Genomic DNA, 26,259 nt, shown 5'->3' with positions numbered 1-26,259 from the left:
TGTGGATGATAATGTTTTAAAATGCTGATTTAACAATGAACATGTTCAGTGATCAAAGGAATGGGTGCAAACAAAAGCAGGATTGTCATTCGTGTTTGGATCATAGTGCATTGTAATCATACCATGCAAAAGGCCTTTAAAATACCATTTTCCCTTTTGTCACACATTTAGGTCTTTCGTTAGAATTCCAACGTGAGGAGCTGTATGTGCATTAATCTAGGTGACAGGAGCAGATGCTTTTTACTTCTACCTGAAATTGTAAAGGCCTTTCTCACACTCTCTGAAAAAAGAAAGATTTTTGAAAATAGGACAATTATAGCAATTCACATGCAGTATCTATTCATTTCCTTGCATAGATTAAAAGCAAAAATGCCTTGACAAAAGCATGAATAAGAAATTAATAAAACAGAAATATGTCTAATCAGACTCTGTAGAAAGTCTTCAGGGAAAGATTAGCAAATGCAAGAAAAAAACCTTTGGCTTAATTTTTTATTTTCCCCCCATTAAAGTATTACATCAGTCACGTAGTATTATATGAATAGTCACTCTGGTTTCTTTGCAAATAGCCCAACAACCTCAAACCCCCATACACTTGACTGAAAGCTTTTTGAGGAGCAAGGATAAAAAACCCCAAGAGAATGCATTTAATCACTCTGACATAGTCTGCTTAAACTATGCCATTTTATGGTTACAGTTGAGCTCTTACACAGAATATATTTTATCAACCCCATAAATCCCTCCAGAAGTAATAAACGATATCCAACTTTTCTTTTATGTTAATAGGAACCCAATATACTTTTGTGTTGACATTTTGAAATATTAAATAATGAAACTTTCAAAAAATATTCACAGCTAAAATAGTGCCTATAAACATTACTTCATCAGTAACAAACACACCAAGTGCATCGTTGAACAGAGTTTAATTTAGTGAAACACTGAAATAAAGATATCCTTTTTGCTACACATCTTACCTTCCTGTTCAACTAAATATTGTGTTCCCTTTCAAATGAAAACTCACAATTCCAAAAAGACAAAAATCAGGTTGAAAATCAGGTTACATATCAGTTGCTGATTATTAATAATTATCCTCCGTGTCATTATTTGTTTGCATGTGGCAACCCATTGTCCATAATCAGCATTCAACTTTCATCTTTATCGGCTGGGCTTCCTGGCAGGTGCTGGGTGGGGTAAACACAGAGGGGTCAGTAATACCCAGCTGTAGATCAAAAAAGCGGGTGGAGGTTGTCACGCTGTAGTTCTTGGTGTAGGTTTCTTGCACTGGGTAACAGTCCTTGACTGTGTAAACACCAACCCAGGACTCAACTATAATGAAGCACAAAGTGTTACTATTTTATGGGACAAGCATGAATTATTTTAAAGTTGTTATTAAAGAGACGAGAGAACATTTGTATATTTTCCTGACTTCAGTGACAACTTTCAAAGAGCCCCAGGGGATTTTGGGCACCTAGAACTTTGAAAATCCCAGCCTTAATGAAGAAATGAAAAGAAAAATGTTTGTCATGCTGTTTCAAGATAAAATGTTTAGTCATGAACTGAATATTAATTTCTGGAGCAGTATTTGAAAACTGTGTACTGTACACATATCTTAAGCAAGTCATGAGCTGGGTTGATATCTGCTAGGCTAATGGACAGCAGCAATCAATTTAGGATTGGGTTAATCCAATAGGGGTTAATCCCTAATTACCAGGAAATTGTTCTGATTAGAGAATCATGTTTGCAGACTTCCCTCTCTCAATCTAATATTGTCCTGATTCGTGGTAATACTCCCTCCCTGACCCCCCACTGTTACTCTCTTCCTTTACTTTCCCTTCCTCAACTCTCTCTCTTGCCTCTCTTTGGACCCTTCTGACATCATGCTTCCTTTGCCTTTATATTCACCTAAAACAAGTGATGACCTATAAGTAGGACTGTAAATTTGTCAGGGTGGTAAAAATGTCATGGATGCTCTGACTTTTCTGTTTGTCTGAGACTTTTCTTTGTGCCCATCATTTTAATAAAGCAGTTATATTCCAAACCCTGGGTCATGACACATCAGTGGGTTGCCAACCTGGTGGAGAGGCGAGGCCCCAGTCGAAGGGGCTGGAGAACAAGCCCACCCCATACTCATCGCATAGTGGCAGCTCCTGTCCTGCAAGACTGGGCCTGGCTCCCTCACATCATGATGGATTGGCAACCAGGCCAAATTTGAGTGAGTTGCACTGTGACCCACATGCCAGGTGGCAACGCCCAGTGCAGGGAGCTGGGCCCAGTCTCGTGGGACAGGAGCTGCTGCTGTGAAGTGAGTGCGGGATAAGCTTGCTCTCCAGCCCCCTCGCCCCAGGGCCTTCCCTCCACACTGAGCTGGGATTAGGGCTGCTGTGCTGACGCAGAGGGTACTGCTGCAAGGTCAGTGCCTCCTCCCGCACCCCCCCTCTCCGATTGAGGTGAGGCAGTGAAGAAGGAGGCATTTATGTATATTGTATTTAAAGAGGTATAGTTGAGTTATCATATCCATGACTCTACACACTGTTTTCCCCTAAACCTGTGACTTCTACTAAATTTACCAATGATTTTTGATCAAAAAGTGCCATGGCAAATCTGCAGCACTACCTGTAAGTATCCATTTCTCATCAATGTAATCAAAAAAGCAGATTTCTCTCACCTCTCCATCTTAGGCCTGGTCTACACTATGCGTTTAAACCGGTTTTAGGAGCGTAAAACCGATTTAACGCCACAACCGTCCACACTAAGAGGCCCTTTATATCGGTATAAAGGGCTCTTTAAACCGGTTTCTGTACTCCTCCCTAACGAGAGGAGTAGGGCTAATATCGGTATTACCATATCGGATTGGGGTTAGTGTGGCCGCAGATCGACGGTATTGGCCTCCGGGCGGTATCCCACAGTGCACCACTGACCGCTCTGGACAGCAATCTGAACTCGGATGCAGTGGCCAGGTAGACAGGAAAAGCCCCACAAACTTTTGAATATTTCCTGTTTGCCCAGCGTGGAGCTCTGATCAGCACGGATGGTGATGCAGTTAAAAATCAAAATAAAGAAAGAGCTCTCGCATGGATGATGCGGACGTGATCGCTGTAAGGGCAGGCAAATCTGTCCTATCAGCGCTCCGTTACAGAAGACGAAATTCAAAATCATTTTTTAAATATCTCCAGACAGATGCCATAGCAGGGACACAGCGCACTGCTGCGTGACAAGCGTAACGGAAAGCCAAAGAATCAAATGGACGCTCATGGACTGGAGGACTCAAGCTATCCCACAGTTCCTGCAGTCTCTGAAAAGCATTTGCATTCTTGGCTGAGCTCCAAATGCTTCTAGGGTCAAAAACAGTGTCCGCGGTGGGTCAGGGCATAGCTCGGCAATTTACGCACCCCCCCACCCACCCCCAGAAGTGAAAGGGAAAACAATCCTCTCTTGACTCTTTTACATGTCACCCTATCTTTACTGAATGCTGCAGATAGATGCGATGGTGCAGCACTCAACACCAACATCCTTGCTCCCCCCACGCTATGGCTGGCTGATGGTACAATACGACTGGTATCTGTCCTCGTCATCAGCCTATTGGCACATGGGGCAGTGCAAAAGGACTGGTAACCATGATGACCAGCATCTGTTAGGTCGATCAAGGCGCTTGGTCCTAATTTTTCCTGGTAGATGGTGCAGTATGGCTGATAACCATCGTCATCATATAGCAACAGGGGCTGAGCTCCATCAGCCCCACCCTTCATGTGTAAAGAAAAGATTCAAGTGCCCTGAACTAGCAGAGGGATGCTGGGCTCCTCTCCTACACACTCCTTACTGTCCTGTCTGGACTATCATAGCAGCTGGAGGCTGCCTTCCACTCATATCTCACTAACAAGTCACTGTGTCTTATTCCTGCATTCTTTATTACTTCATCACACAAGTGGGGGGACAATGCTATGGTAGCCCAGGAAGGCTGAGGGAAGAACGGAATCAACAGGTGGGGTTGTTGCAGGAGCACCCAATGTGAATAGAATACAGCTCATAATTTCTGCAGGATCTGACACAGAGCAGCTGTGCTCTCTGGTTCTCTGATAAAGTGGTTCTCTAGTACACTTGCCCATATTCTACGCAGGACTGATTATATTTTTAGATACCAAAAAGGAGGGATTGACTCAGGAGTCATTCCCAATTTTAACTTTGCGCCCTGGCTAAGAGCAGCCAGGGGCACTTATGACAGCAGCAAATGGAACAGTGCAAAAGGACTGGTAGCCACGATCATCTTATTACCAATTTATGGATTGGTAGATGGTACAGTATGGCTGATAACCATCTCTGCTGTCATGCAAAAGCAAAAGCATGCTGCTGTGTAGCGCTGCTGAATCGCCTCTGTCAGCGGCATCTAGTACACATACGGTGACAGTCACAAAAGGCAAAACAGGCTCCATGATTGCCATGCTATGGCATCTGCCAGGGCAATCCAGGGAAAAAAGGCGCGAAATGCTTGTCTGCCGTTGCTTTCCCAGAGGAAGGAGTGACTGACGACATTTACCCAGAACCACCCGCGACAATGATTTTTGCCCCATCAGGCACTGGGATCTCAACCCGGAAATGCCAAGGGGCGGGGGAGGCTGCGGGAACTATGGGATAGCTACGGGATAGCTACCCACAGTGCAACGCTCCAGAAATCGACGCTGCCTCAGACCATGGACGCACACCACCGATTTAATGTGTTTAGTGTGGCCGCGCGCACTCGATTTTATAAAATCTGTTTTACAAAACCGGTTTATGCAAATTCGGAATAGTCCCGTAGTGTAGACGTACCCATACTCTCATAGTTCCCATGTGTCCCTCACTTGGAGGGACATCATTTATTTTAGTCCTAAATTTACCTACTTTCCACACAAATTTGACATCTCCTTTTTATTCTAAAAAAGTATTTACCTCACAAAAGAACCATGAAATTGACGTTCTAGAAGGAGTTATTTACACTAAAGGAAGGAACTCCAGGGCATTTTGTGTTTCCTGCATGAAAAATGTTTTGTGTCCCACATTTCAAGTAAACATCAAACACTGCATCCCACATTTGGTCCTAGGTAGGTTAAGAGGTCAGTATCCTTGATGGTCTTCACACTGCCTGTAACTTGGAAACCTCTCTCTTTCCTGTAGTTAACACATCGCCAAATGTATTTCTTCCTTCTGCTACTGAAGGCTCTTTCTCCAGTCTCATACTGCTGGGCCTCAGAGCCACCTTTGACACTGTGCAATACTCAGTTTCCAGAGCTAAGTAGGATATCTGATTCCCCCTTACCTATGAAGTCACTCATTCTCTGTTTTGGTGGGAATTCCTTCTCTACACCAGGGCTCCTCCTCTGTGGAGACCCTCAACCTTCTACCTTCATTCTTTATAGTTATCTTAATTCCTAACTGCCAATTTTACACTGATGAACGTCAGCTGTACATATTTTGCCTTTTGTCACATCTTTAATGAAAATATACATGGCTTCTTTTCATAATCTTCTAGCTAACTATCTCAGACACAGAAATGTTCATCCTGGAAAAGAAGGAGCATTCCCAAACACAACCCCAACTCCTCTACTTCTTTCCTTGACTCATTCCTCCCATCTCTCTGTAAACCCCTGGTATCATCCTAATCCCTAAATTTTACTTCTCCCACAGCCCTTTGTCTGCAAATCTGCCCATCATCCTCTCCACAGCATTGCCCATCTAAGCCTTGCCGGCCCCATTGTGGAAATCTTCATCCATATCTTCATTAGTGCAACTTCCACCTCCCTAAGCATCTCCCCTGGCTCTCCATTCATTTGACGTCCTGTTCAAAACTGCACTCCTTGGACCCTATTCTCCACTGCAAGAGACAAGTCAAGAACACAACATTTGTATCCTGAGATGGAGAATACATCATGGATTTAGTCCAGACTAACTCTCCAACCTCCTCTCTCTCTCTCTCTCTGGTCCTCCACCACTAGTTTCCCCTTTTTCATTTCACGTAATCTTGCCACTGTTCATACAAGAATTTCTCTCTCTGCAGCTTCTGCCATCTAGAAGGGCTTCATTGACTCACCATCCTTTTTTAAATCTCACCTCAGAGCATTTATTTTCTCTCTTGTCTGCACCCCTTAACTTTTCTCTTTCCCTTTTTTAACTTGGTGACTGTGTAGTTTTAGGGATGGCTCAAACACCTGGCTGAACTAGAGCCTACTTTTGCACAGTATTTGGTATATAGTTTGTATGAAAGAGGCAATTCAAAGCTGAATTGTATTGTATTTTATTATGCAGATTTTAAAAGGTGTCATAATTAGACACTGGCAGAACAGATATCTTTCCTTTGGTGTAATAATTAAGGGATTTCTTCTATGGAAGGCTCTTTTGGGATTATAAAGGTTGATATAAAATTGGTTACTGTGTAACAAATAATTTGAAAAAACTGAGTTTCTAACAGTAAGACTAAAGGTGAAGAATTTAGGGCACTTTAATGCTATTGATTCTATCTTGGCTTTTTAAAAAATGTTATACTTCTTGAATTTGCGTGTGTATATTATTCCAGCATTGTATCCTTGCATAAGCTAGAGTCTGCACAGAAATTTCAAAATTGGCCAGTGCACCAATTCCCATGTGTCTCCTTGCTCAGTCACAGACATTACAAATTAAATTCTAAGATATGGAGAGGAAGAATACATCTGAATATAACCACTTGATACTTTTTAAGCTTTAAAGCCTAGATGCTACCAAGTCCAGAGATCCTTGTACTAAACACTAGTGCATTTGATTATTATTTCTTTTTACAGAAACCCTGATTCCAGCCCCTAAGAGATGAAAAATATACACCATCATGCTGGATGCAGTGACAGCCGCATTTCAGTAATTCCTATTAGTGACAAATATTTTCTTTCTTCCAGCCCTTTAGTGGACCCTGCCTTCTCTTATCCAAAGAGTGGTCATGCACACTTATTCTATCATTTTAAAATTCAGTCCACATTAACAAAACAATTTGAGTGGTGATATACATACAGAACATCTAAATAAAGGCTGATAAGATGAGCAATAATTCAACACACTTCTCAGAAAGTCATAATACATTAGTGAACATATATAAATAAACAGTCTACAGGATCCTTTTCGGACCTGCTTGTGATGGTTTTAGTGAATTTCATATAAAAATGAATGCAAAATAAAATGCTATTAAAGTACAATATATTTCCATTGAAACCAGAATAACTTTACCATAAGAATCCAAGCCAAATTAGTTGTGAGGGAGGGAGGGATGGATAGATAGATAGATAGATATAGATTAGATATGAACAAGACATTGTTTTCTTTCAATATTATCATATAAAACACACAAAAATAATTGTGGGTGTACAATATAGCCGGGCATATTCAAATGACTTCAAGAGTGCAAATTGATACTATCTGGATATTAAGTTCCATAAATCTGCCAACAATACTGGATGTGAATAAAAATTTTCCTGGGATGGGTGGTGATGTGTCTCTTGTGGAATGTTGGGAGGATGAAACCAGTCTAGTTAGAGTTCTAACAATCTTTTTCTTTGTTTTATTTTTAATTTTTTATTAAAGAAATATTTTCCCTTGGCTGATTATTAAGGTTCATAACCGGCCATATATTTTGTTGGTCATAACCATAAGTGTTGCATCAACTGGATAATGCTGTAAATTAAAATTAAATTCAGGGGGGTTTAAGAACTCTTTTTTATTGTTAGAGTCTGCGTATGATGCTTCTCAGGGGTACCCAGGGTTGTGAGGCATCTTGCTACTACCTATTCTTAGCACGAAGAAGCTTCGTCTATGCCTGCGATGGGACAGCTCCCTAGTTCTATCAGTCAGAGGCAGCTCAAGCACCCTCTCTAGGTCTACGTAGGCCTCACTGTCTCTCTACAGGTTAGCGACAGGCACACTCTAACCTACGACCTCTTCAACCTCTCTCTGGAGTGTCCAATCCCTGATACACTGGACTCTGGTAGTATTCACAGATTTGCTGTTTCCAAAGGAACAGTACACCCCAACTTACCAGTTCCACCTAAGATCACGGCTCTGCTTAATGCACAGCACTTAGATATGTTTATAGTGAAACCAAGTATAAGTTTATTTAACAAAGCACAGTGATTCAAGTAATAGCAGGTAGAAGTATTGGAAACAAGTAACACATTTTAGAACCCAGACTTAATTAACTAGATACTTTCATGTCTTGTAGAGCAATGCTCACCCAAAGTGCTTCCAATGTTTTTCAGCCAGGTTGGCTGTGACCCAATTTTCATGAGGCAAAACATGGTGTCAATTTGCCTTCTCAGCAAAGGATCCAGGGTATTTGCATCCATAGAAATATCAGAACAATCCATTGTCCTTATTCATAAACAGGATGCCTATATACTCCTTTCTCGTAGACTTTGTAATCTCTTAATCAACAACTGGCTCAGTATGCAAATAGGTTCTACATTGTGTGGCATACAATACACAATTCCCAAATGACCATACAGGGAGATAGGCATCTGTTACCCTCTGCCTGAAAGGAACCCGTCCAAGGTATGTCACCTCCTGGCGATCTGCCTTAACACCAGGGCATTAAGAACATAATTTCCAGTGTAGATACATACCTCCTCAAATATTAACCATGCATACATTTTGAAATTATTAGGATTACCAGTGGACTACACTACCACTCAGCAGAGACCTCACATGCTACCCTTCAGTGATTATTATGCATATGTTTGACCAAGGGAGCCCTGTAAAACCCTATGCAGCCCCAGTGCCCTCTGTCAGTTGGCTCCAAGAAGTCCTTGTGTCACTGGGTAATCTCCAAGCCACACAGGTCACATGCAGTTACTCCTGAAACTCCTGAAAGAGTCTCTCTATATTATAGATTTTCTTATGAATAATTCTGGGCTCAGATTACTGGACTCTAATGGGAAAATGGTATGGTTTCATCCCAAACTTTGTCTGAGACATGCAAACAACTCCATTATATGCTCTTCAGATATTTAACTCTTAAATAATGGGGACATTTTCTTTAATACAATGCAGCACTAATATGATATACAGTATGTGCTGGATATTTATTACATGTTATTTCTTCCTGCAAATTTTGTGGTAATATGGAAGTCAATACTAACAGTCAGTTGGAAAATTATATCTTGGGTAAAGGAAATGCAGACATTTTTTAACAAAATCAAACCAAATACTTACATTTCCTGGCTGGTTTTCTATCAGACCATTCCTGTACCATAATTTCATCTCCAGGCCCCCCGATGTAGTACTGATCTTCATAAGTGGAGTTGTCAGGAATATCATAAGGATCCCAAGGCTCAGTCAAAGCAATCTTTGAGCACAGCTTTGTGACTTGTTCAATCTGAAACATCACTGCATCTTTATAGAGAAATATATATTCAAAGAATCTGAAACATTAAAAAAAAACAGTTAATGTTCATGATGGTTTTATAGCTGGTAGAACTCCCTGTAGTTACCATTGCCTGAGATGTCTCTTTATAATATCCTGTTTTTAGTCACTTATAACTTTGTCAAATTTTAACCTTTTTGGCTAAAAATTTCCATAATGGGTATCGGCCTCGGTATGAGGGTTTTTTTTTTTTGTTTTTTTAGTGTTTTTTTTTTTAAAGTTTCAGCTAAAGTTCTTCAGCCATTTCTGAGAATGAGATGAGGGAAAAATATGTTTTACCCTTGTTACTTTTTTTTTAAACAACATTTTAGTTTAGAAGCCCTAGCACCTGCCAGTTTTGTGGAGCAATGGCTTGACATTTGGCAGGAGGATGGCCTGTGTGTCAGGGTTATATCGTTTGCATCCCTGTGAAAGTCTGTCCAAATTGGCCAAGGTATGAGACTTTGAATAATTTCAGCTTTCATATGCTCAACTTGTTTGAGTTTAGTGGCTAAATTCCCTGAAGATTCCATCCTCAGTGAGCATGCTTAGTCCCTGCACAGCTCTTGCCACATGAACTGAGGCACAAGGGAACTGAGGCTCAGGGCAACTAAAGCCAAAATTTTCAAAACGTCCTCTAATTTTGGGTGCCCAATTTGAGACACCTAGGGCCCAGTTTTCCAGAGTACTTAGCACATGCATAGCATATTATATATTCAAAGCACAGCTCCTGTCAGATTTTTCAGTCTAGTTGCAGTTGTAAGCACTCAGCACTTCTGCAAATTTGGTGTCAAGTATAGAAATTGAGCACAAAGTTAATGGCCATCTGTGAACATTTTAATGTAAGTATTTGTCTTAAACGATTAAGCCAGATAACAACTCTGAAGTACAAGAAAGGATAGAATCCAGTTCTCCAGGGTGGCATTCAACTTCCTTAACCAGAAAATGGAATCACCTAACTCATTCACAACACTTGTAACAAATGAGGCACGGCTCCTACAAACAACAGCCTTACTCACTATACAACCTTGATTCATTCTCAGAGCACCATCTATCCCCTGCACTGAATGATGTAGGGGTCCTGTGGAAAAAATAGGATGTGATTATGTAAAAGACTGTATCATAATGCATATGGGGAAGCTTAATTCTGGCATTTCCTAACTTTTGAGTGCTTGACTTTTAAACCTGAACATTCTTTTAATGTAATTTTTAATGTAATATTATGTAAGACCAGGTGGAAGTCATTGCAATTCAAAATTTTACTAATTCACCATATAAAATATACATAGGTAGGAATCACTTCACCCACTGCTCAGGTGAAGTTATTTAAAAGTTAAAACATGGAAAACATTTAACAGTGTTTAAAAGCCATTTAGCAACACTCATAGCAGCTCAAGAGAGAAAGTGAAGAATAGTGTATCCAAATACAGGGGGAAATGTAGGTAAGTAAAATGTAATTAGACCAACTGGAAGTGGATTAAGACACCCTGATTACTGCGAAAATTGCCACAGAATCATTACTGCAGGGCCACCTGGGGGAAAGGGCAATTTGCCCGGGCCCTGAGGCCCCCTCAAAAATACAGTATTCTATAGTATTGCAACTTTTTTTATGGAAGGGGACCCCAAAATTGCTTTGTCCCAGGCCCCCTTAATCCTCTGGGCAGCCCTGCATTATTGGCCTAAAGTCAGTTTACATTCTCTTTGTTGAAAGAAAAGTTCACATCATTGTGACAGGGGTCAGGAGAACTACCTGGTATCTGGCCAGTAAAATGCTGAATTTGTGAACACTTAAGCATGTGCGTAACTTCTGTTCCACTGAATTCAGTGGAGCTACTCATGTGAGTACAATTATGCATATGCTTAAGTGTTTGCAGGAACAGGTTTTAAGGGTTTAACTCCAGTTCAGCTTCCTCCTCTGCTTGCACAAGTTCAGCAGTGGCTTCTTGAGATTCAGAGAGAGAGAGAGAGTGCCTTTGGGAAAGTGAGCTGCACACATGCAGCTGAGTCTCGTGGCATAGCAATAACTTTTGACCTTGAATTATCATCTGGAAAATTTGCAAATTAACCAAAGATAAAAATGCTGATTTATCTTTTAAAATGATGTGACATACACATTATATCCTGTCTGGTTTTAAAGAATTTCACTTCTCTTTCTTCCTTCAAATCCCTCCTCAAAACCAATTTTCTGTTCAAATTCTTCCTACTTTATTTCCCCTAACAATAATCTCTTCACACCTTCCTTTTCCTGAACTGTTATCCAACATCTTGCCTTCTCCATCTTGTCTCTCATATATTATAAGGTATTTGGGGGAAGGGAATATGTTTTACTCTGTATTTTGTAAAATCAAATGATATATTATTGGTATTACATAAGGGATATATTATGCCACCATTACTTAAGCAGAGAGTACCTTAGGCTTCAATTCTCCACATGCTTATGATGTACTCAACCTTAAGCACATGAGTAGTTGTCAGGGTTCCTTCCCCACTCTAAACTCTAGGGTGCAGATGTGGGGACCCGCATGAAAGCCCCCTAAGCTTATTTCTACTAGCTTAGGTTAAAACCTGGTATGCTGCCACCACCAAGTGATTTAACAAGAAACAGGGAAAGGACCACTGGAGTTCCTCTTCCCCCAAAATATCTCCCCAATCCCTTACACCCCCTTTCCTAGGGAGGCTTGAGAATAATATTCTAACCAATTGGTTACCAAGTGATCAAAGACCCAAACCTCTGGGTCTTTGGACAATAGAAAAATCAGTCAGGTTCTTAAAAGAAGGATTTAATAAAAAGAAAATATAAAAATCATCTCTGTAAAATCAGGATGGTAAATAACTTTATAGGGTAATCAGATCCAAAGAGCCCAGAGGAACCCCCTCTAGCCTTAGTTTCAAAGTTACAACAAAACAGGGATATCTCCCTCTAGCAAAGGTAAAATTCACAAGTTGAGAAAACAAAGAAAAACTAATTTGCCTTGCCTGGCTGTTACTTACAAGTTTGAAATATGAGAGACTTGTTCAGAAAGATTTGGAGAACATGGATTGATGTCCGGTCCCTCTTAGTACCAAGAGCGAACACACCTCAAAACAAAAAGGACAAACAAAAGCCTTCCCCCCACCCCTCCAAGATTTGAAAGTATCTTGTCCCCTTATTGGTCCTTTGGGTGAGGTGTCAGCCAGGTTACCTGAGCTTCTTAACCCTTTCCAGGTAAAAGGATTTTGGTGCCTCTGGCCGGGAGGGATTTTATAGTATTCTATACAGGAGGGTTGTTACCCTTCCCTTTATAGTTATGACAGTAGTCAATCTAACTTCAGTGGGATTACCTGCATATTTAAAGTTAACTGTGTATATAGCTAGGTGCAGGATTGGAGCCAAACCCTGTGGATATATTTAGTTGATTTTGCTTTCTCAAACATAAATACCTAGCAACGTGTATATTAAAAAAACAAAATAAAAAACCCTCACAACACAAGATACTCCACTGCACACACTTCTCACCCTGGGGAGGATGAGAAAAACTCATGACAGAGGTTAGTAATGTCGCTTAATGCACAACTGGAGGGCACTCTGATACTAAAGGGATGAGCACAGAATAAGACTCTAAATAGAACAGAATAGACTACTATGCCCACAGTGAAGTCATTGGGGTTACTTGGAGATGTGTTAGTGATAATCTTTGATAATGAAGCAAGTGAACAAGTTTATACTGTAAATATATATACTCTCCTTAGATCTTATAAAAAAATCAGACATACCTTTTATCCTAATTTTTACAGTGAGGATTGCTTCTGTGTATGCCTATATGCCTCCAAACAATGAATATAAGGTACTTTGCAGTTTTGCAGGACTTGTATTTCATTACACATTATTGAAGGTGAACTGCTAAGTTGTTATTTTACAAAAAGAACTGTTTACCAGTCAACATTAATAACAAAATGTGCATAGATTTAAAAATGACAACCTGGCATATTTTAAAACAAAATATTTGAAAACTATTTCCTCCTTTATTTACCTGCCAAGTCCTAAAGGCACTCCCTGTAGTTGTTTTAGGTGCTCGAGATGTCACCAGCTTTTTAAGGGGAAGCATGGATTCCTGAAAGTAGGTCTTTGCAGATAAATAAAAACTGATTTTTCAAACATTTTGTTTTTAAAAAAGTAAATGTAGTTGGAATCTTTATCTACGATTACTATTATTCTGTTAATAATTTCATTTCTTAGTTTCTTAAAACAACCCCCCAAATCCTTTATACCTCACCTTCAAATATAATTTATAAGGAGCTACTTGGTCCAGTTAACATCTTTCTGGCTTAGATTTCCCTTCCTCTTCCCTACTTTATGCTATGTACTTAAAGGGACTCTGTTAACAGCCTTTACGATCCCTTTTTGTATGACTTAAACCAGTAGATTACGGTATGTATGTAGTGTTTACTTCTTTTGTGAACATAAATCTCACTGTCACTTCAATCAGGCTTTATATTAGCTAATAATGTTTACAGAGCATTTGGAAGGTGAAAGGCAGAATGTTATGTATTATTATTGTTATTATTATTGCTGATGTGTTGTTCAGATGTGAACAACATCATTTTAAATTGCAGCAAATAAATTCAAATTAATTTTTTTCAACTCCACTGAGATAACTGGAAGTGTGGATAATCTACCTCTGTCTTGATGGTATTGTTTAGACTTGTCTTTCTGCATTTTCAAAAAGATCATTGGTACAATTGATTTAAAAGCATTGTGAAAGCCTTCTTCACAACTAGAAGTGATAGAAATTTCACTTTTTAAAAAACAAATGCTTCTATGCTGATGAATATACCAAAACCTACAGGTAGCTCTAAATTGTTAATTCTTTTGCTTTCTAATGCCCTGTTTGATAATGTATTCCACAACTTTCATAGAAATATTGCTTCTTTTTACAAATCAGTTGTCTAAACAAAATATTGATCAGTGTATTTCACAAGCCTAGTTCATTAAATGATGATAGCAACAGCTAATCTGTGCAACATTTTTATTTTAAATAAGAACATTGTAGAGGAGAAAAATGCTGTTGGGTAGACATTCAGACAGATGATAAATAATATCTTCAGGTCAAGACGACTTCATCTGCTTTTGGATATCTCTGGCCAACTCATTTCCTAACTGTGAAGCATTCATTTTTTTCGGGTATATTTCTGGGAACTCCGTTCCTCTTTCCCATGATGTTTCAGTAATTTCAGACTTGTGTTTTTCTTCTGGTGTATCTGACTTCAACAATAGTAATTACCATATTTGATCTCACTTGTCTGGCAAAGATGCAGGATTATAATATATTGTACAAATATGGTATTGTACATATACATGTGGCAGTACATGTAATCTAATATTGTGTAAATGCAGTATTTTTTAGACTGACCAAAAATGTTCTCAGATTTTACTGGATTTTATTTTCCAAGGAGCATGAGCCTTCTGTATCAGGTATCTAATTAACAAGTTATAAACGGAACTTTGACAATAGGAGTTTTGAACAGGCAGCTTTATTCCAGTTAGTTATGAAGTTCAGTTAAAAAGAAAATTTTAAATACAAGAAAAGAATCAAAACCTGAAAAGTCAAAGTTAAATCAACTAAGGGGATTACATATTTCTGTGATTTTATTTACAAAACTCATAAAAAGTTATACAACTTTTATTCTTTTGACATAAATTAGATTAATTACTTTGCCAAAAATGACAGGAAATGGAGTTCTTCAGTAAAAAAAGATTTACATTGTTTTCTTTGCTGTTTTTTTATGGGCCATTTGATGTTCCATAATATAGAACCTAATCTAGCAAATTTTAATAATCCATTCTAATTTAAGATGTGATTCAGAAAAACACTTAAAACATGCTTAAATTCATTCCTATTTAGGATAGCACTTAAAGCACATTCTGAACTTTAAAGCTTAGAGCCCACTGTCTTGTGTTTCAATGGGACTTAGGCATGTGCTTATGTTCTCTCCTAAATAGGGATGGATTTGAGCAAATCTTTAAGTGCTTTCCTGAATAGGGATGTTTTCCTGAATTGGGGCCTTTAATAGTCCCCTTAAAGACAACGGGGTTACTCATAAGAAATGAGAGGGAAAATAGTAAACAAAAATATTATATTCATATAAATCAATGGTGTGGCCTCATCTGCAACACTGTGTACAGTACTGGCCACGCTATCTTTGAGTTTGTACAGCAACTCACACAGTTGGGGCTCATAGGGCATACAGTATACACATAAATAAAAGGATATTGCAGAACTACAGGGGGTTCAGAAAGTTGGGGAAAAGTCTTATATTGAGAGTCTGAAAAGACTGGGTGTGAAGGAGCAGAGAGACTGCAGCCGGGCACAGCAGGGGTTAAAGAACACCTGTGGGTTCAGCTAGCCCCACCCTGTTATACCTGCAGCCAATGCCAGGCCTGGAGGGGGAAGAAAACAAGAAAGCTTGGCTCAGTCAGGGGTTGACTGGCAAAGAGGCAGAAGCTGTCCGTATGCCTGCCTGGAGGCAGACCAGCAACCTGCCTGCCAACGCAGCCACTGGAGGCAAGTAAGTCTTCCCCTGCTAAGGAGAACCTGCAGACAAGCCCCAACTGTGGGAAAACTGGACTAGCAGGGCCACACCCTAAATTAAAAGGACTTGAATAGGGAGCAGCCCGGAAAACAGGGCCTGAAGCCCTCCTCACGGCTGGGAGGAAGGTCCATCTCCCCTGCGTTGGGGTAAGCGACACAGGACTCTGGGCCAGGACCTGAGGGAGTAAGAGAGCTCAGGTCCCTCTTCAGCCCCCTAACCAACGATCTAGCCACTAGGCTGCCTGGCCACTGAAGGCCCTATCACAAATGGTGGAGAGTGCGCACATCGCCCTAGTCCCTGCTGAAAGGAATTTAAAAAGAGAGAGAGAGAGAAAGTCCCGAGGACAAACACTTGAATGGAGATGGAGCAGCTGCTGAAATGGATGACAGAGCAAAACACCCATCATCAACAGAAACAACAACAACTCCGGCAGCAGATGGCCATGCAGCAGCAGCAGCTAGTTCGGGAATTGGCAGCCCAACAACAGCAGCTGGTCCAACAGGTGGCATCCATTTTGTGACCTGGTGCTCCAGCAGAGCTGCCTAACCCCGTCCCTATCGGGCTTGCCAAAATAGGGCCTGATGATGATCCTGAGGCTTTCTTAGAGACTTTCGAGAGAGTGGCCACAGTAGCCCGGTGGCCCAGAGACCAATGGGCTGCAGTGCTGCCCTGTACTTAACCAGGGTAGCACAGACTGCATACCGTGCTTTAGACCCTACCGCCACCCAGGACTATGCCCAAGTTCAGGCAGCGATCCTCAACACCCTAGATATCTCATAGGAAACCTTCCGGCAACACTTCCGGGGGGAGTGGTACCCACTGGGGGGCCCAACCCCGCCTGGTCGCCCAGAAGTTGCATGACTCATGCTGAAGATGGCTCAAACCAGAAGCAAAGATGGGGATGCAGGTTGCTGAGTGGGTCCTGCTCAAGTAGTTTGTCTGCCTCTTAGGGGAAGAGAGTGGGTGTTGCGGCATCACGCTGACACCATGACGGATGCCATCCAGCTCATGGAGAACTACCTAGCTGGCAAGTCCCCCATAATGACATCCCCTTCAGGGCTGGTTGCAACCAAGAGCCTCATGTCCCTAAAACATGGACCCCAGGATTGTGAGGGACGCCGGCATCTTCCTCCCTACGAGACACGTGACATCAGTCCTGCAGTCCCTCCACGAGGCTGGCCTGATAGCGAACCCCGCCAAGTGTCACCTTGGGAAGAATGAGACCACTTACCTCGGGTACACATTGGGAAAGGGCTTGATCCAACCCTTGGTTGACAAAGTCCAGGCCCTCCAGCTGTGCCCCACGCTGTCCTCAAAGAAGCATGTATGCCAATTCCTGGGACTAGCCGGGTACTACCGCCACTTTATCCCAAGAGTCTCCTCCACTGTGGCCCCCCCTTTCTGATCTCCTCAAGAACAAGAGTCCTAAAAGGATCCTGTGGACCAGAGGCTGTGAGGAGGCATTTCAAACTCTGAAGGCCTGACTCTCTCAGGAACCTGTCTTGTACAGGCCTGACTTTGCCAAGTAGTTCTTGTTACAAACTGATGCCTCAGATGTGGGCCTAGGAACTGTTTTATTACAGGTAGTAGGAGGTGACAAACACCCCATCCTATATATTAGCAGGAAGCTATTCCTGTGACAGAAGACCTATTCAGTAATTGAGAAAGAAGCCCTAGCGGGTAAAATGAGCCATGGACTCGATCCGTTATTATCTTCTGGGTGTGCACTTCACCCTTGTTACCGACCATGTCCCCTTGCGCAGGCGCCATGCTATGAAGGACACAAATTCCCGATTCATGAGGTGGTACCTTTCCCTCCAGCCCTTCTCCTTCTGCATCCAGCACTAGGCTGGGAGAGCCAGAGCCAGAGGTGAAAGTAAATCAGTCCGGTCCGGTACGGCGTACCGGCAAGAGCCAGTGCGCCGTGCTGGACCGCACCAGCTTCCACGGCGGGGATTGAAAGGGCTCCGGCGGCTGGGCAGGGGCCGGGATTTAAAGGGCTCAGAGCTCCCCGCCGCTGCAGGCAGCCCAGAGTCCTTTGAACCCCGGCCCAGATGAGATTTAAAGGGCTCAGAGCTCCCCGCCGCTGCGGGCAGCCCAGAGTCCTTTGAATCCCGGCTTGGCTGAGATTTAAAGGGCTCAGAGCTCCCCGCCACTGCAGGCAGCCCAGAACCCTTTGAATCCCGGCCACGGCTCCGGCGGCCGGGCAGGGGCCGGGATTTAAAGGGCTCAGAGCTCCCTGGGGCTGTGGGCAGTCCAGAGCCCTTTAAATCCCGGCGACAGCGGCTGAGATTTAAAGGGCTCAGAGCTCCCCACGGCTGCGGGCAGCCCAGAGCCCTTTCAATCCCTGCCGTGGCTCTGGCAGCTGGGATGGGGCCAGGATTTAAAGGGCTCGGGGCTCCCCTCAGGGGCAGGAGCTCTGGGCCCTTTAAATCACTGCCCCAGCCCCGCAAAGCTCGGGGTTCCCCCCGGCAGCCGGAGCCCTGGGCCCTTTAATTTGCCCCTGAGCCCCGGGGGGCTCCCAGCCACCTTTTCAGCTGGGAGCCCCGGGGTTGATTTAAAGGCCTGGGTCTCCCAGCCACAGCCAGTGCCCCAGGGCCTTTAAATCTTGAGAGGCCACGCCTCTTCCGGATGAGGCCACGCCCTCCTCAGGACTCCAGCAGTACCAGTAAGTCCTGTAAGTTACTTTCACCCCTGGCCAAAGCCCATCTGAATGCAGACTTCTTTTCACAGGGTAGTGGACAGCAGTTAGAGGGGGCTGACCCCAAATGGGGTCATGGGGGCAGGGAATGTGTGAAGGAGCAGAGAGACTGCATCCAGGCACAGCAGGGGTGAAAGAACACCTGTGGGTTCAGTTAGCCCCACCCTGTTATACCTGCAGCCAATGCCAGGCCTGGAGGGGGGAGAAAACAAGAAAGCTTGGCTCAGTCAGGGGTTGACTGGCAAAGAGGCAGAAGCTCTCCGTATGCCTGCCTGCCTGAAGGCACAGGCCAGCAACCTGCCTGCCAACGCAGCCACTGGAGGCAAGTAAGTCTTCCCCTGCAAATGGGAACCTGCAGACAAACCCCAACTTCAGGAAAACTGGACTAACAGGGCCACATGCCAAACTAAAAGGACTTGCATAGGAAGCAGCTCAGGAAAACAGGCCCTGAAGCCCTCCTCATGGCTGGAAGGAAGGTCCATCTCCTCTGTTTAGGGGTGAGCATCACAGGACCCTGGGCCAGGACCTGAGAGAGGAGAGGTCAGGTCCCTTCATCCCTCCCTAACCAATGATCTAGCCACTAGACTGCCCGGCCACTGAAGGCCCTACCACACTGGGATAGCTTATATTTACCTTAGAAAGGAGATGAATAAGAAGGGCATGATGATAAAAGTACAGAAAATAATGAATGATAGAGAAGGGAAATGGGGAACTTCTTTTCTCCTTGTCTTATAATACAAGAACAAGGGGACATTCAATGAAATGGAAAGGTGGATAATTCAAAACTGAGAAAAGGAAATACTTTTTCACACAACAGGTGATTAAACTGAGGAATTCATTGAACTTGGCAAGATTCAAAAAGGGACTGGATATTTATGTGGCTATCAAGCGTATCCAGAGTTATCAAAATTCATCTTAAAACCTTGTCCTCATTATCTCTAACTATCAGAGTAGGATGAGAGCTCTGGGGGGAGCAGATTAAGCTGCATTTGCCTATTGTGGGATTCTTACACTTGCCTCTGAAGCATTTGGTACTAGCCACAGTTGGAGACACGATACTGGATTAGATGGACCTTGGATCTCATCCAGTATGACAATCTTTATGTTCCATGTGAGAAAGGCAATGCAAAATGTGGCCTATATACTATACAAGCAATCTCCTTTTCACAGAAAGCTATTTCAGAACAGTTGACAATAAATACGCATTTTTAAACTGGGGCTGTGGACTGCAGCTTCATACACAACTTAACTTCAGTACATACATAGGACCAGGTTCTCAGCTGGTGTAAATCGGCATTATTCTATTGAAGTCAATGAGACTGTACTAATTTACACAGAAAACCTGTCCCACAGACCCTGTATGGTATTTGATGTTTTTGTTTTGAAAATCTTGTGTATACATCTTTGTATGTGAAGCAAACATTACATGAACTCTCCAGTGGACCTGCACAGCACAGGCGTTTGAGAAAAGTCCAAGGGAGTGCAATAGGCTCTTGTGGATCCCCAGATCACACATTCTAGTAGGGCAAAATATGCTTTCATAATGGAATTCTCTCAGGAAAAATCCTCCTATAGCTGTTTATTTGCCCAAGACTCCTCCTTCAGGTATCTCCTTGGGAGAGGGGCAATGCAGGCAGTTCTAATTATCATTCTAATGTTAAAAACTAAAACACTAGCACTGTATTTTTAAGGAATTTTGGAAGACAGGCCATTTTGAGTAATCAGACATCATAGTAGGGAAGTTACATACACTTTAACTTTCTAACATCTTTATTCAAAGCTTTGAGTATAGTTTATTTTTAAATAAGCTCTGTGCATGATGAAGATTCACTTCATTGAAAATAAATGCATCCTGAAGTTCTGGCTCTTTCATCAAGTTTCCTTCACAACCTAAAAATAACTTTCCTTTGCCTCATCCAGAATTCTTTGTGCAGGTCTCTCTCTCGGGCTCTTCTTGCTACAGAACAAAGAGAATATTGTGTGCATCCTACGAAGCTCAGTTTATACACCAGTGGACGGGCTCAAACCCGCATAATTTGATTAAATTTAAACCCTGGATGAAATTAACATTGATTAGATTTGAAAAACAAAGTATTGTGGGAGATAAGAGACAGACAGGCAGTGACACAGAGAGAAATAATTAAGCATTCATAAGACAATCATTGCAATAAGCAAGTGTGGTACAATATATAACAAGTGTTTAAACAATGTAGGTTTGTAATTATGGATCAGTTTGTGACACTTACATTGAGCAGTTCCAAATCCATCGCAGCCCTATACTGCCTTAAAGATAGTGAAGAGACAATAGGCTCATCAGATCACCCAAGGGGTGTCAATCTCACTCAAGAAACCATTTTTAGACATGATAACCTTGCCAGTTGTTGTCCTGTCTCAATTCTCCTAATTTTAAGGAAGGCTATTGAGAAAATAGTTATGGGCCAATTCCAGCTGCCCCTGGATTCCTTCAGTGTCTTAGATCCCACTTAAGTCTTGGTTCAAATGGTATGAAAATGAGACTGCATTGATATCAGTGGTTAATAATCTCCTCCTTGAAATGGACAAGGTTTAGATGTCAGTGTGTTATCAGCGCTATCTGCAGCTTTTGAAACCAAGGTATTGCCATCTGCAGAATCTTGCCAGAGTGGACCAAATGGCTTTTCTGAGAGCTCCCAGAGAGTAGCACTGGGCAACTGCTCATTCTCTTTGAGGGTCCTCTCATGGCAGTTCAATAGGAGCCATTTTGTTACTCTTTGTAGCAGGGTGGACCCCTGCTCCTGCCCTGAAGGGGTTAAAAACAGCCCTGGGAAGGGGCTGTGGGGGGAGAAAGCAGCCTTTAGGCTGGGCTGATTGGGGAAGTGGCTGCAGCTGGGGACACGCCCCAACTTGAGCCACAGGGCCTTATAAGAAGGCCAGGGAAGCCAGAAAGTCTCTCTCTAGCTATAGAGGGAGATGGGCCTGGCTGCAGGGAGCTAGACCGGGTACCTGAGTGGAGCAGGGCTGGGGAAAGGCTGAGGAGCTGGGGCGCTCCAGCCTGGAAAGCCCCAGGCTGCGGCCTAGCAGAGGGCTAACAGGTACTGGGGGTGGCAGAGGCAGCCCAGGGGTAGGCCAAAGCAGCAGGTCCAAACCCTCCTTGCCAGTGATGAATAGGCTGATACTGCAGTCTGCCCCAGGGTGTGGGGCTAGACAATGACTGGCAGTGGCCACACACTGAGGCAAGGTGGGGATAGAGGGTGGGGGTTCCCTGAGAGGGGAGACCCTGAGAGAAAGGGGTTACTGCCGGGGGTAGCACCCCATGTAAAAGGGCACCGGGGTCCAGGGAGGGACTTGGGGCCAGGGAACAGGCGGATCACTGACCTGCAGAGGGCGCTCTGGGCTGGAAACCGAGCTAATTCCCTGGAGTCACCAGCAGGAGGCGCTGCAGGGGTGAGTCCGACCGGTTACACTCTTATTCCATGTACATTGAAGGAGATTGTGAAATATGGGCGACTGCAGCATCTTCTGTTTACTGAGGATACTCAGCTGTATGTGTCTTTTTCAATTAACCCAGATTAACTCATTCAGGCACTGGGGAATAATAAGATGGTGTAAAGGCCTAGACAAAAGCAGCCTGGCTAGAGCTCTGTACAGATACAATGGAAGTGATGCTTCTTGGCACTGGGAGACATGTGGCTGCTTTTCACCAAAATGGGTCCAAGTCTTTGTTTTCTATTGAATCTATTGTACCTTTCATTAAGTACAAATGGCCGGAAACCTGCAACTATTCCTCTGATTGGGAGGTCTTTCCACTGTCACCCACACATTTATCATGTCCATCACTGTTACTTGCTGCTGTACTGGAGATAAATATAAGGACAGATCTTGATCCCTAATCTTACTGTTTAAAAGATACACACAGATAAGACAAGATGCACAGAGGAAGCCAAATTAGAGTGCAGGATTAGATAATTTATTTTGTTTTGTTTCATTGATCTCACTCTCATCTCCTATAATGTAATATTGTGTGGAAGAGGCATTCAACAGAGGCTAGCGTTATTAGGTGCTACAGAAGAAGAGAGGCTTTGGGAGGGAGTCCTTTGAAGTATACCGCCTGGAATCTCCCACTTGTGGAGAATACAGCTGGCTACCTCTGGAATGGACCACTGTGAATACATAACTCTGTACTCAAGTCTTCACATTGGCTTTCTGGTCATTTCTGAGTCAGTTCAAGGTGTGCATCCTAACCTTTAAAACCCTGAATAGTCTGTAACCCAGCCATTTTAGACGAGGTTTCCTCTCACTCTTTCCCTCTGTGACATTTAGATCAGCTGGAAGGCTCTTTCCTATTTGTTCTTGAGGTTAAACACTGCACAATCAGTTGCAGGGCTTTCTCCGTAAAGGGCTCTTGCCTAAAGAATTTGCTTTCTTTGCAGGTCTTCCAAAACCTGCGTCTAGTGCACAATGTAAGGCAACAATATTTGGTTAAGTATCTTTCGGAGAATTTGTGCTTTTTTATTTCTGTTTGATTTTATTTCTGTCAAAAGGATAGCAGTTTTTAAATTTCACCTCTATTACATTAAGATTTGTGATGACAATATGTATCTAGCTGCTACTGTGATAATAGTTAATAAATTAATGAATAATAATCTTTGTTGAAACTAATTTTGACTTTAAATATGTAAATTTTTAATTAGGTAAATAAGAATTTTTAAATATGTTTTTAAACTTTTTCAAAATGTCTAGTGTTTGCTCTAAGGTAAATTGGTAAAAGTGTATTTGGTACAGAATTATTTCATACATTACCTGTTAATATACTGCAGAAATTGACCATCATTGTTAAACAACTGTAACTAAAGACATGACTTTCAGATAAAACAGATTGGCTAAACACATATTTCTATTTTTAAGAAAGTTATATCCATTTTAATTGTATTAAAAAACAAGTGTGACTAAAAGCCTGACTGACAGGTTTATTTTTTATTCAAGGACAGTTCTAAGAAATAGTAGCAAGGAAGACAAGACCTGTAAATAATAGTGGTATAAAAATACAGCACTGGCACTGCTGAAAGTTTTCCATTGCTCAGGAAAAGGTCAGTAGACCTACTGAATATGTTTAGACTACCCCATGCTGATTAAAACGTGACAGGAATAGGTTTACCATTTGGAATCTGACATGAATACAAAACCAAAGTCTCTGGCAAACAGGTAAGACTGTCTAACTTTCCTGAAATGAAAGTGTCTGTGGCAGGTATCAGCTGAAAAAAAAGAGCTGCAATTCAATTTGAACTTTTTTTCATCAACAAGAATTGAGAACTTTTCTTATGTGCAATAGTGATTTACTTTTTCCTTCTAAGAAACATTTCCTCCACCATCAAAACAAATTTTCTTACCAAAGTAACTTATCTTTTGAAGTGGACAAATTATAATTATTAATAATTATCCAAAGTGTGCATATTGTAATTTTCTTGTATTTCCAATTTCAGGCACATTTAATAAGAAGTAAAGGCCAAGATTTTCAAAAGTGACTAGTGATTCTGACTACCTCATTGTTGGGGTACTTGATTTTCAGAAAATGAGTATTCCGCATTTTCTGAAAATGAGCATGGATGCACAGCATTTTCTGAGAATCAAGTCTGTTTAAGTTGTCTCAAGTTGAACACCCAAAAATGAAGACGAAAATCGTCCAAAATCATTATTTCAATTTGAAAATCTTGATCAAGGGGCTGCTTGCTTGTCTATTGTTTGCTTAAATTATTATCCTAATATACCAGAAGAGCAACCTTCCTACTGAGGGGGTCTTATGTCTCTGGCTTACATTTTCAGGACTTCCAAAGCTTAGGCATTTCTGGCACACCCCTACCTCTTTACACACACATTCTTGAGGCTGTATATCCAACCCTTTGGGATTCTTTTCTCAAAGGCTATACTCTTGCATCTGTAATTGGGCAGGTGACTCTTCAGAAAGAGCTACATCAGCATTAACCACTTATTCACCAATACAGTTGAGACCTGTCCCTCCAACCTCCCACAATGGCTATCAAGAGCCTTTTCACATCTCATCTACATCCGGTCCCCAAACACCTGCTACTATTTACAGATCCCGTTCCAGCACCCTCTCTATGCAAAATACATACGCCAATATACTTATCTCATTTTCCATCACAATGTGAGCATGAGACCCCGCCATCCCAATACAACCAGATAATCACTATCACTCCAGCTACTGTACAAATACCAGCATAGACTACAATGAACTGTAACTCATTTTCCAAAACAAATTTAGGGCCTGATCTAAAGTCCAATGAAGTCAGTGGAATGAAGTCACTTGAATTCAATAGACTTTTAAATCAGGTCCTTATTACCTGTTACATGTGGAGAACAAAGAGTAGTTGAAAAAAATCTAAAAAAGGCATTTGAAATACTTAACACATACACGCCAATGTCCATCAAGTGGATAATGCAGATTACATGGGTGCATGCTGGAGTATGGAATGGGGGCAAAGAGAACGTTGTCCGTAAAATCTTAATTTCCAAAAGTTTATTTTTCATAAATTTAAGGTAAGTTTGAATTTTCTGGTTTTAATGTTCTAGAATTTATTTTAGGCAAAATAATAACTAATAGAATATATCTTTACATCCTTGATTATAGCCACCTGAATTATCTGGTGCACATTCCCTGTCATAAAAGAACCATGCTGGTTTTGGGGACACCCCCGCCCCTTTTTATCCTCAATCTTTAAAGTTAACTGGATAACTTCTTAGGGCAGTGGTTTTCAACCTGTGGTCTGTGGACCTCAGAGGGTCCTCAAATGAAAAAAGGTTGAAAACCGATGTCTTAGCAATCTGAGATTTAGGAGAGAAAGAGACGTTTTTGCTCCTTGTAGCATTTTATTATAATTCCATATCTCAAAGATGCCATGGTCTAGAGAAACTCCATATTATCTGTACGAGGTTGACCCTGAAGAGGAGTGAGGTAGTAGAAGTTCTTCACGGAGTGATAGGGGCTACTGAGAGTTTCTCAGAGATGGGCTTATAAGGAGTTAGTGAATCAAAGAGCAAGGATCTGAGGGGAATTCATTGCATATGAGGAGTGAAGATCCTGCCAGAAGAGATGAGCCACAGCAGGAAGTGTTTGTGTGTGAATATGGCAGAGGCCAAGAGCAGGATCTAAAAACAGAAGGCCAGATTGTCCTCTACACTAAATGACTCCACATCATATGGAGATTTCCCCTATGCTGGGAAAATTCCTGGGTAGCTAGTTAAGACCTTCTTTGTGCTGCTGCTGGAGGGGCACAGATGGGAAACTGTTGCCCTAAGCTCCAAGAGCTTGTTATGGCTGTCATACTTCAGGTGAGAGTTACACCTGCAATTCATTATGCATGTGTAGGTCTGTGTGCATGGAGAACCCCACTAAAGTCAATGGGACTCCATGTGGGAACAGCGGTGCACCTGTGCAAAGTAAACTGCAGGATCTATGCTGCTATTGTAAGACACTACTGGCTGCTTCATCAGAGTTTTAGATTCAGCAAACTGTATATTTATTAACCTGATAAACTGAAACAGATGGACACCTATGTGTAAACTGGATCAAATTTTGTTTTTAGTTACATTGATGTACTGCCTATTC

At 42.0% G+C, this 26,259-nt stretch overlaps 1 protein-coding gene across 1 annotated transcript in view; it reads right to left on the bottom strand.

Moving 5' to 3' along the window:
• Positions 1-475: 475 nt before the first annotated feature.
• The window catches only part of EPDR1 (ependymin related 1), a 42,290-nt gene continuing 16,506 nt past the window's right edge, over positions 476-26,259 (bottom strand). Inside the window, exons 2-3 of the mRNA XM_039525385.1 lie at positions 9,196-9,404; positions 476-1,323 (exon numbers count right to left, since the gene is read on the bottom strand). Of these exons, the coding sequence (XP_039381319.1) occupies positions 1,133-1,323; positions 9,196-9,404 (400 nt within the window). The 3' untranslated portion in view covers positions 476-1,132. The remainder of the gene's footprint in view (positions 1,324-9,195; positions 9,405-26,259) is intronic.

Source organism: Mauremys reevesii, linkage group 2 (assembly GCF_016161935.1).
Source record: "Mauremys reevesii isolate NIE-2019 linkage group 2, ASM1616193v1, whole genome shotgun sequence".
In the NCBI taxonomy this organism is placed as follows: Eukaryota; Metazoa; Chordata; order Testudines; family Geoemydidae; genus Mauremys; species Mauremys reevesii.
Note: the sequence above shows the minus strand (reverse complement) of the source record. Positions and strands in the feature narration are given on the sequence as shown.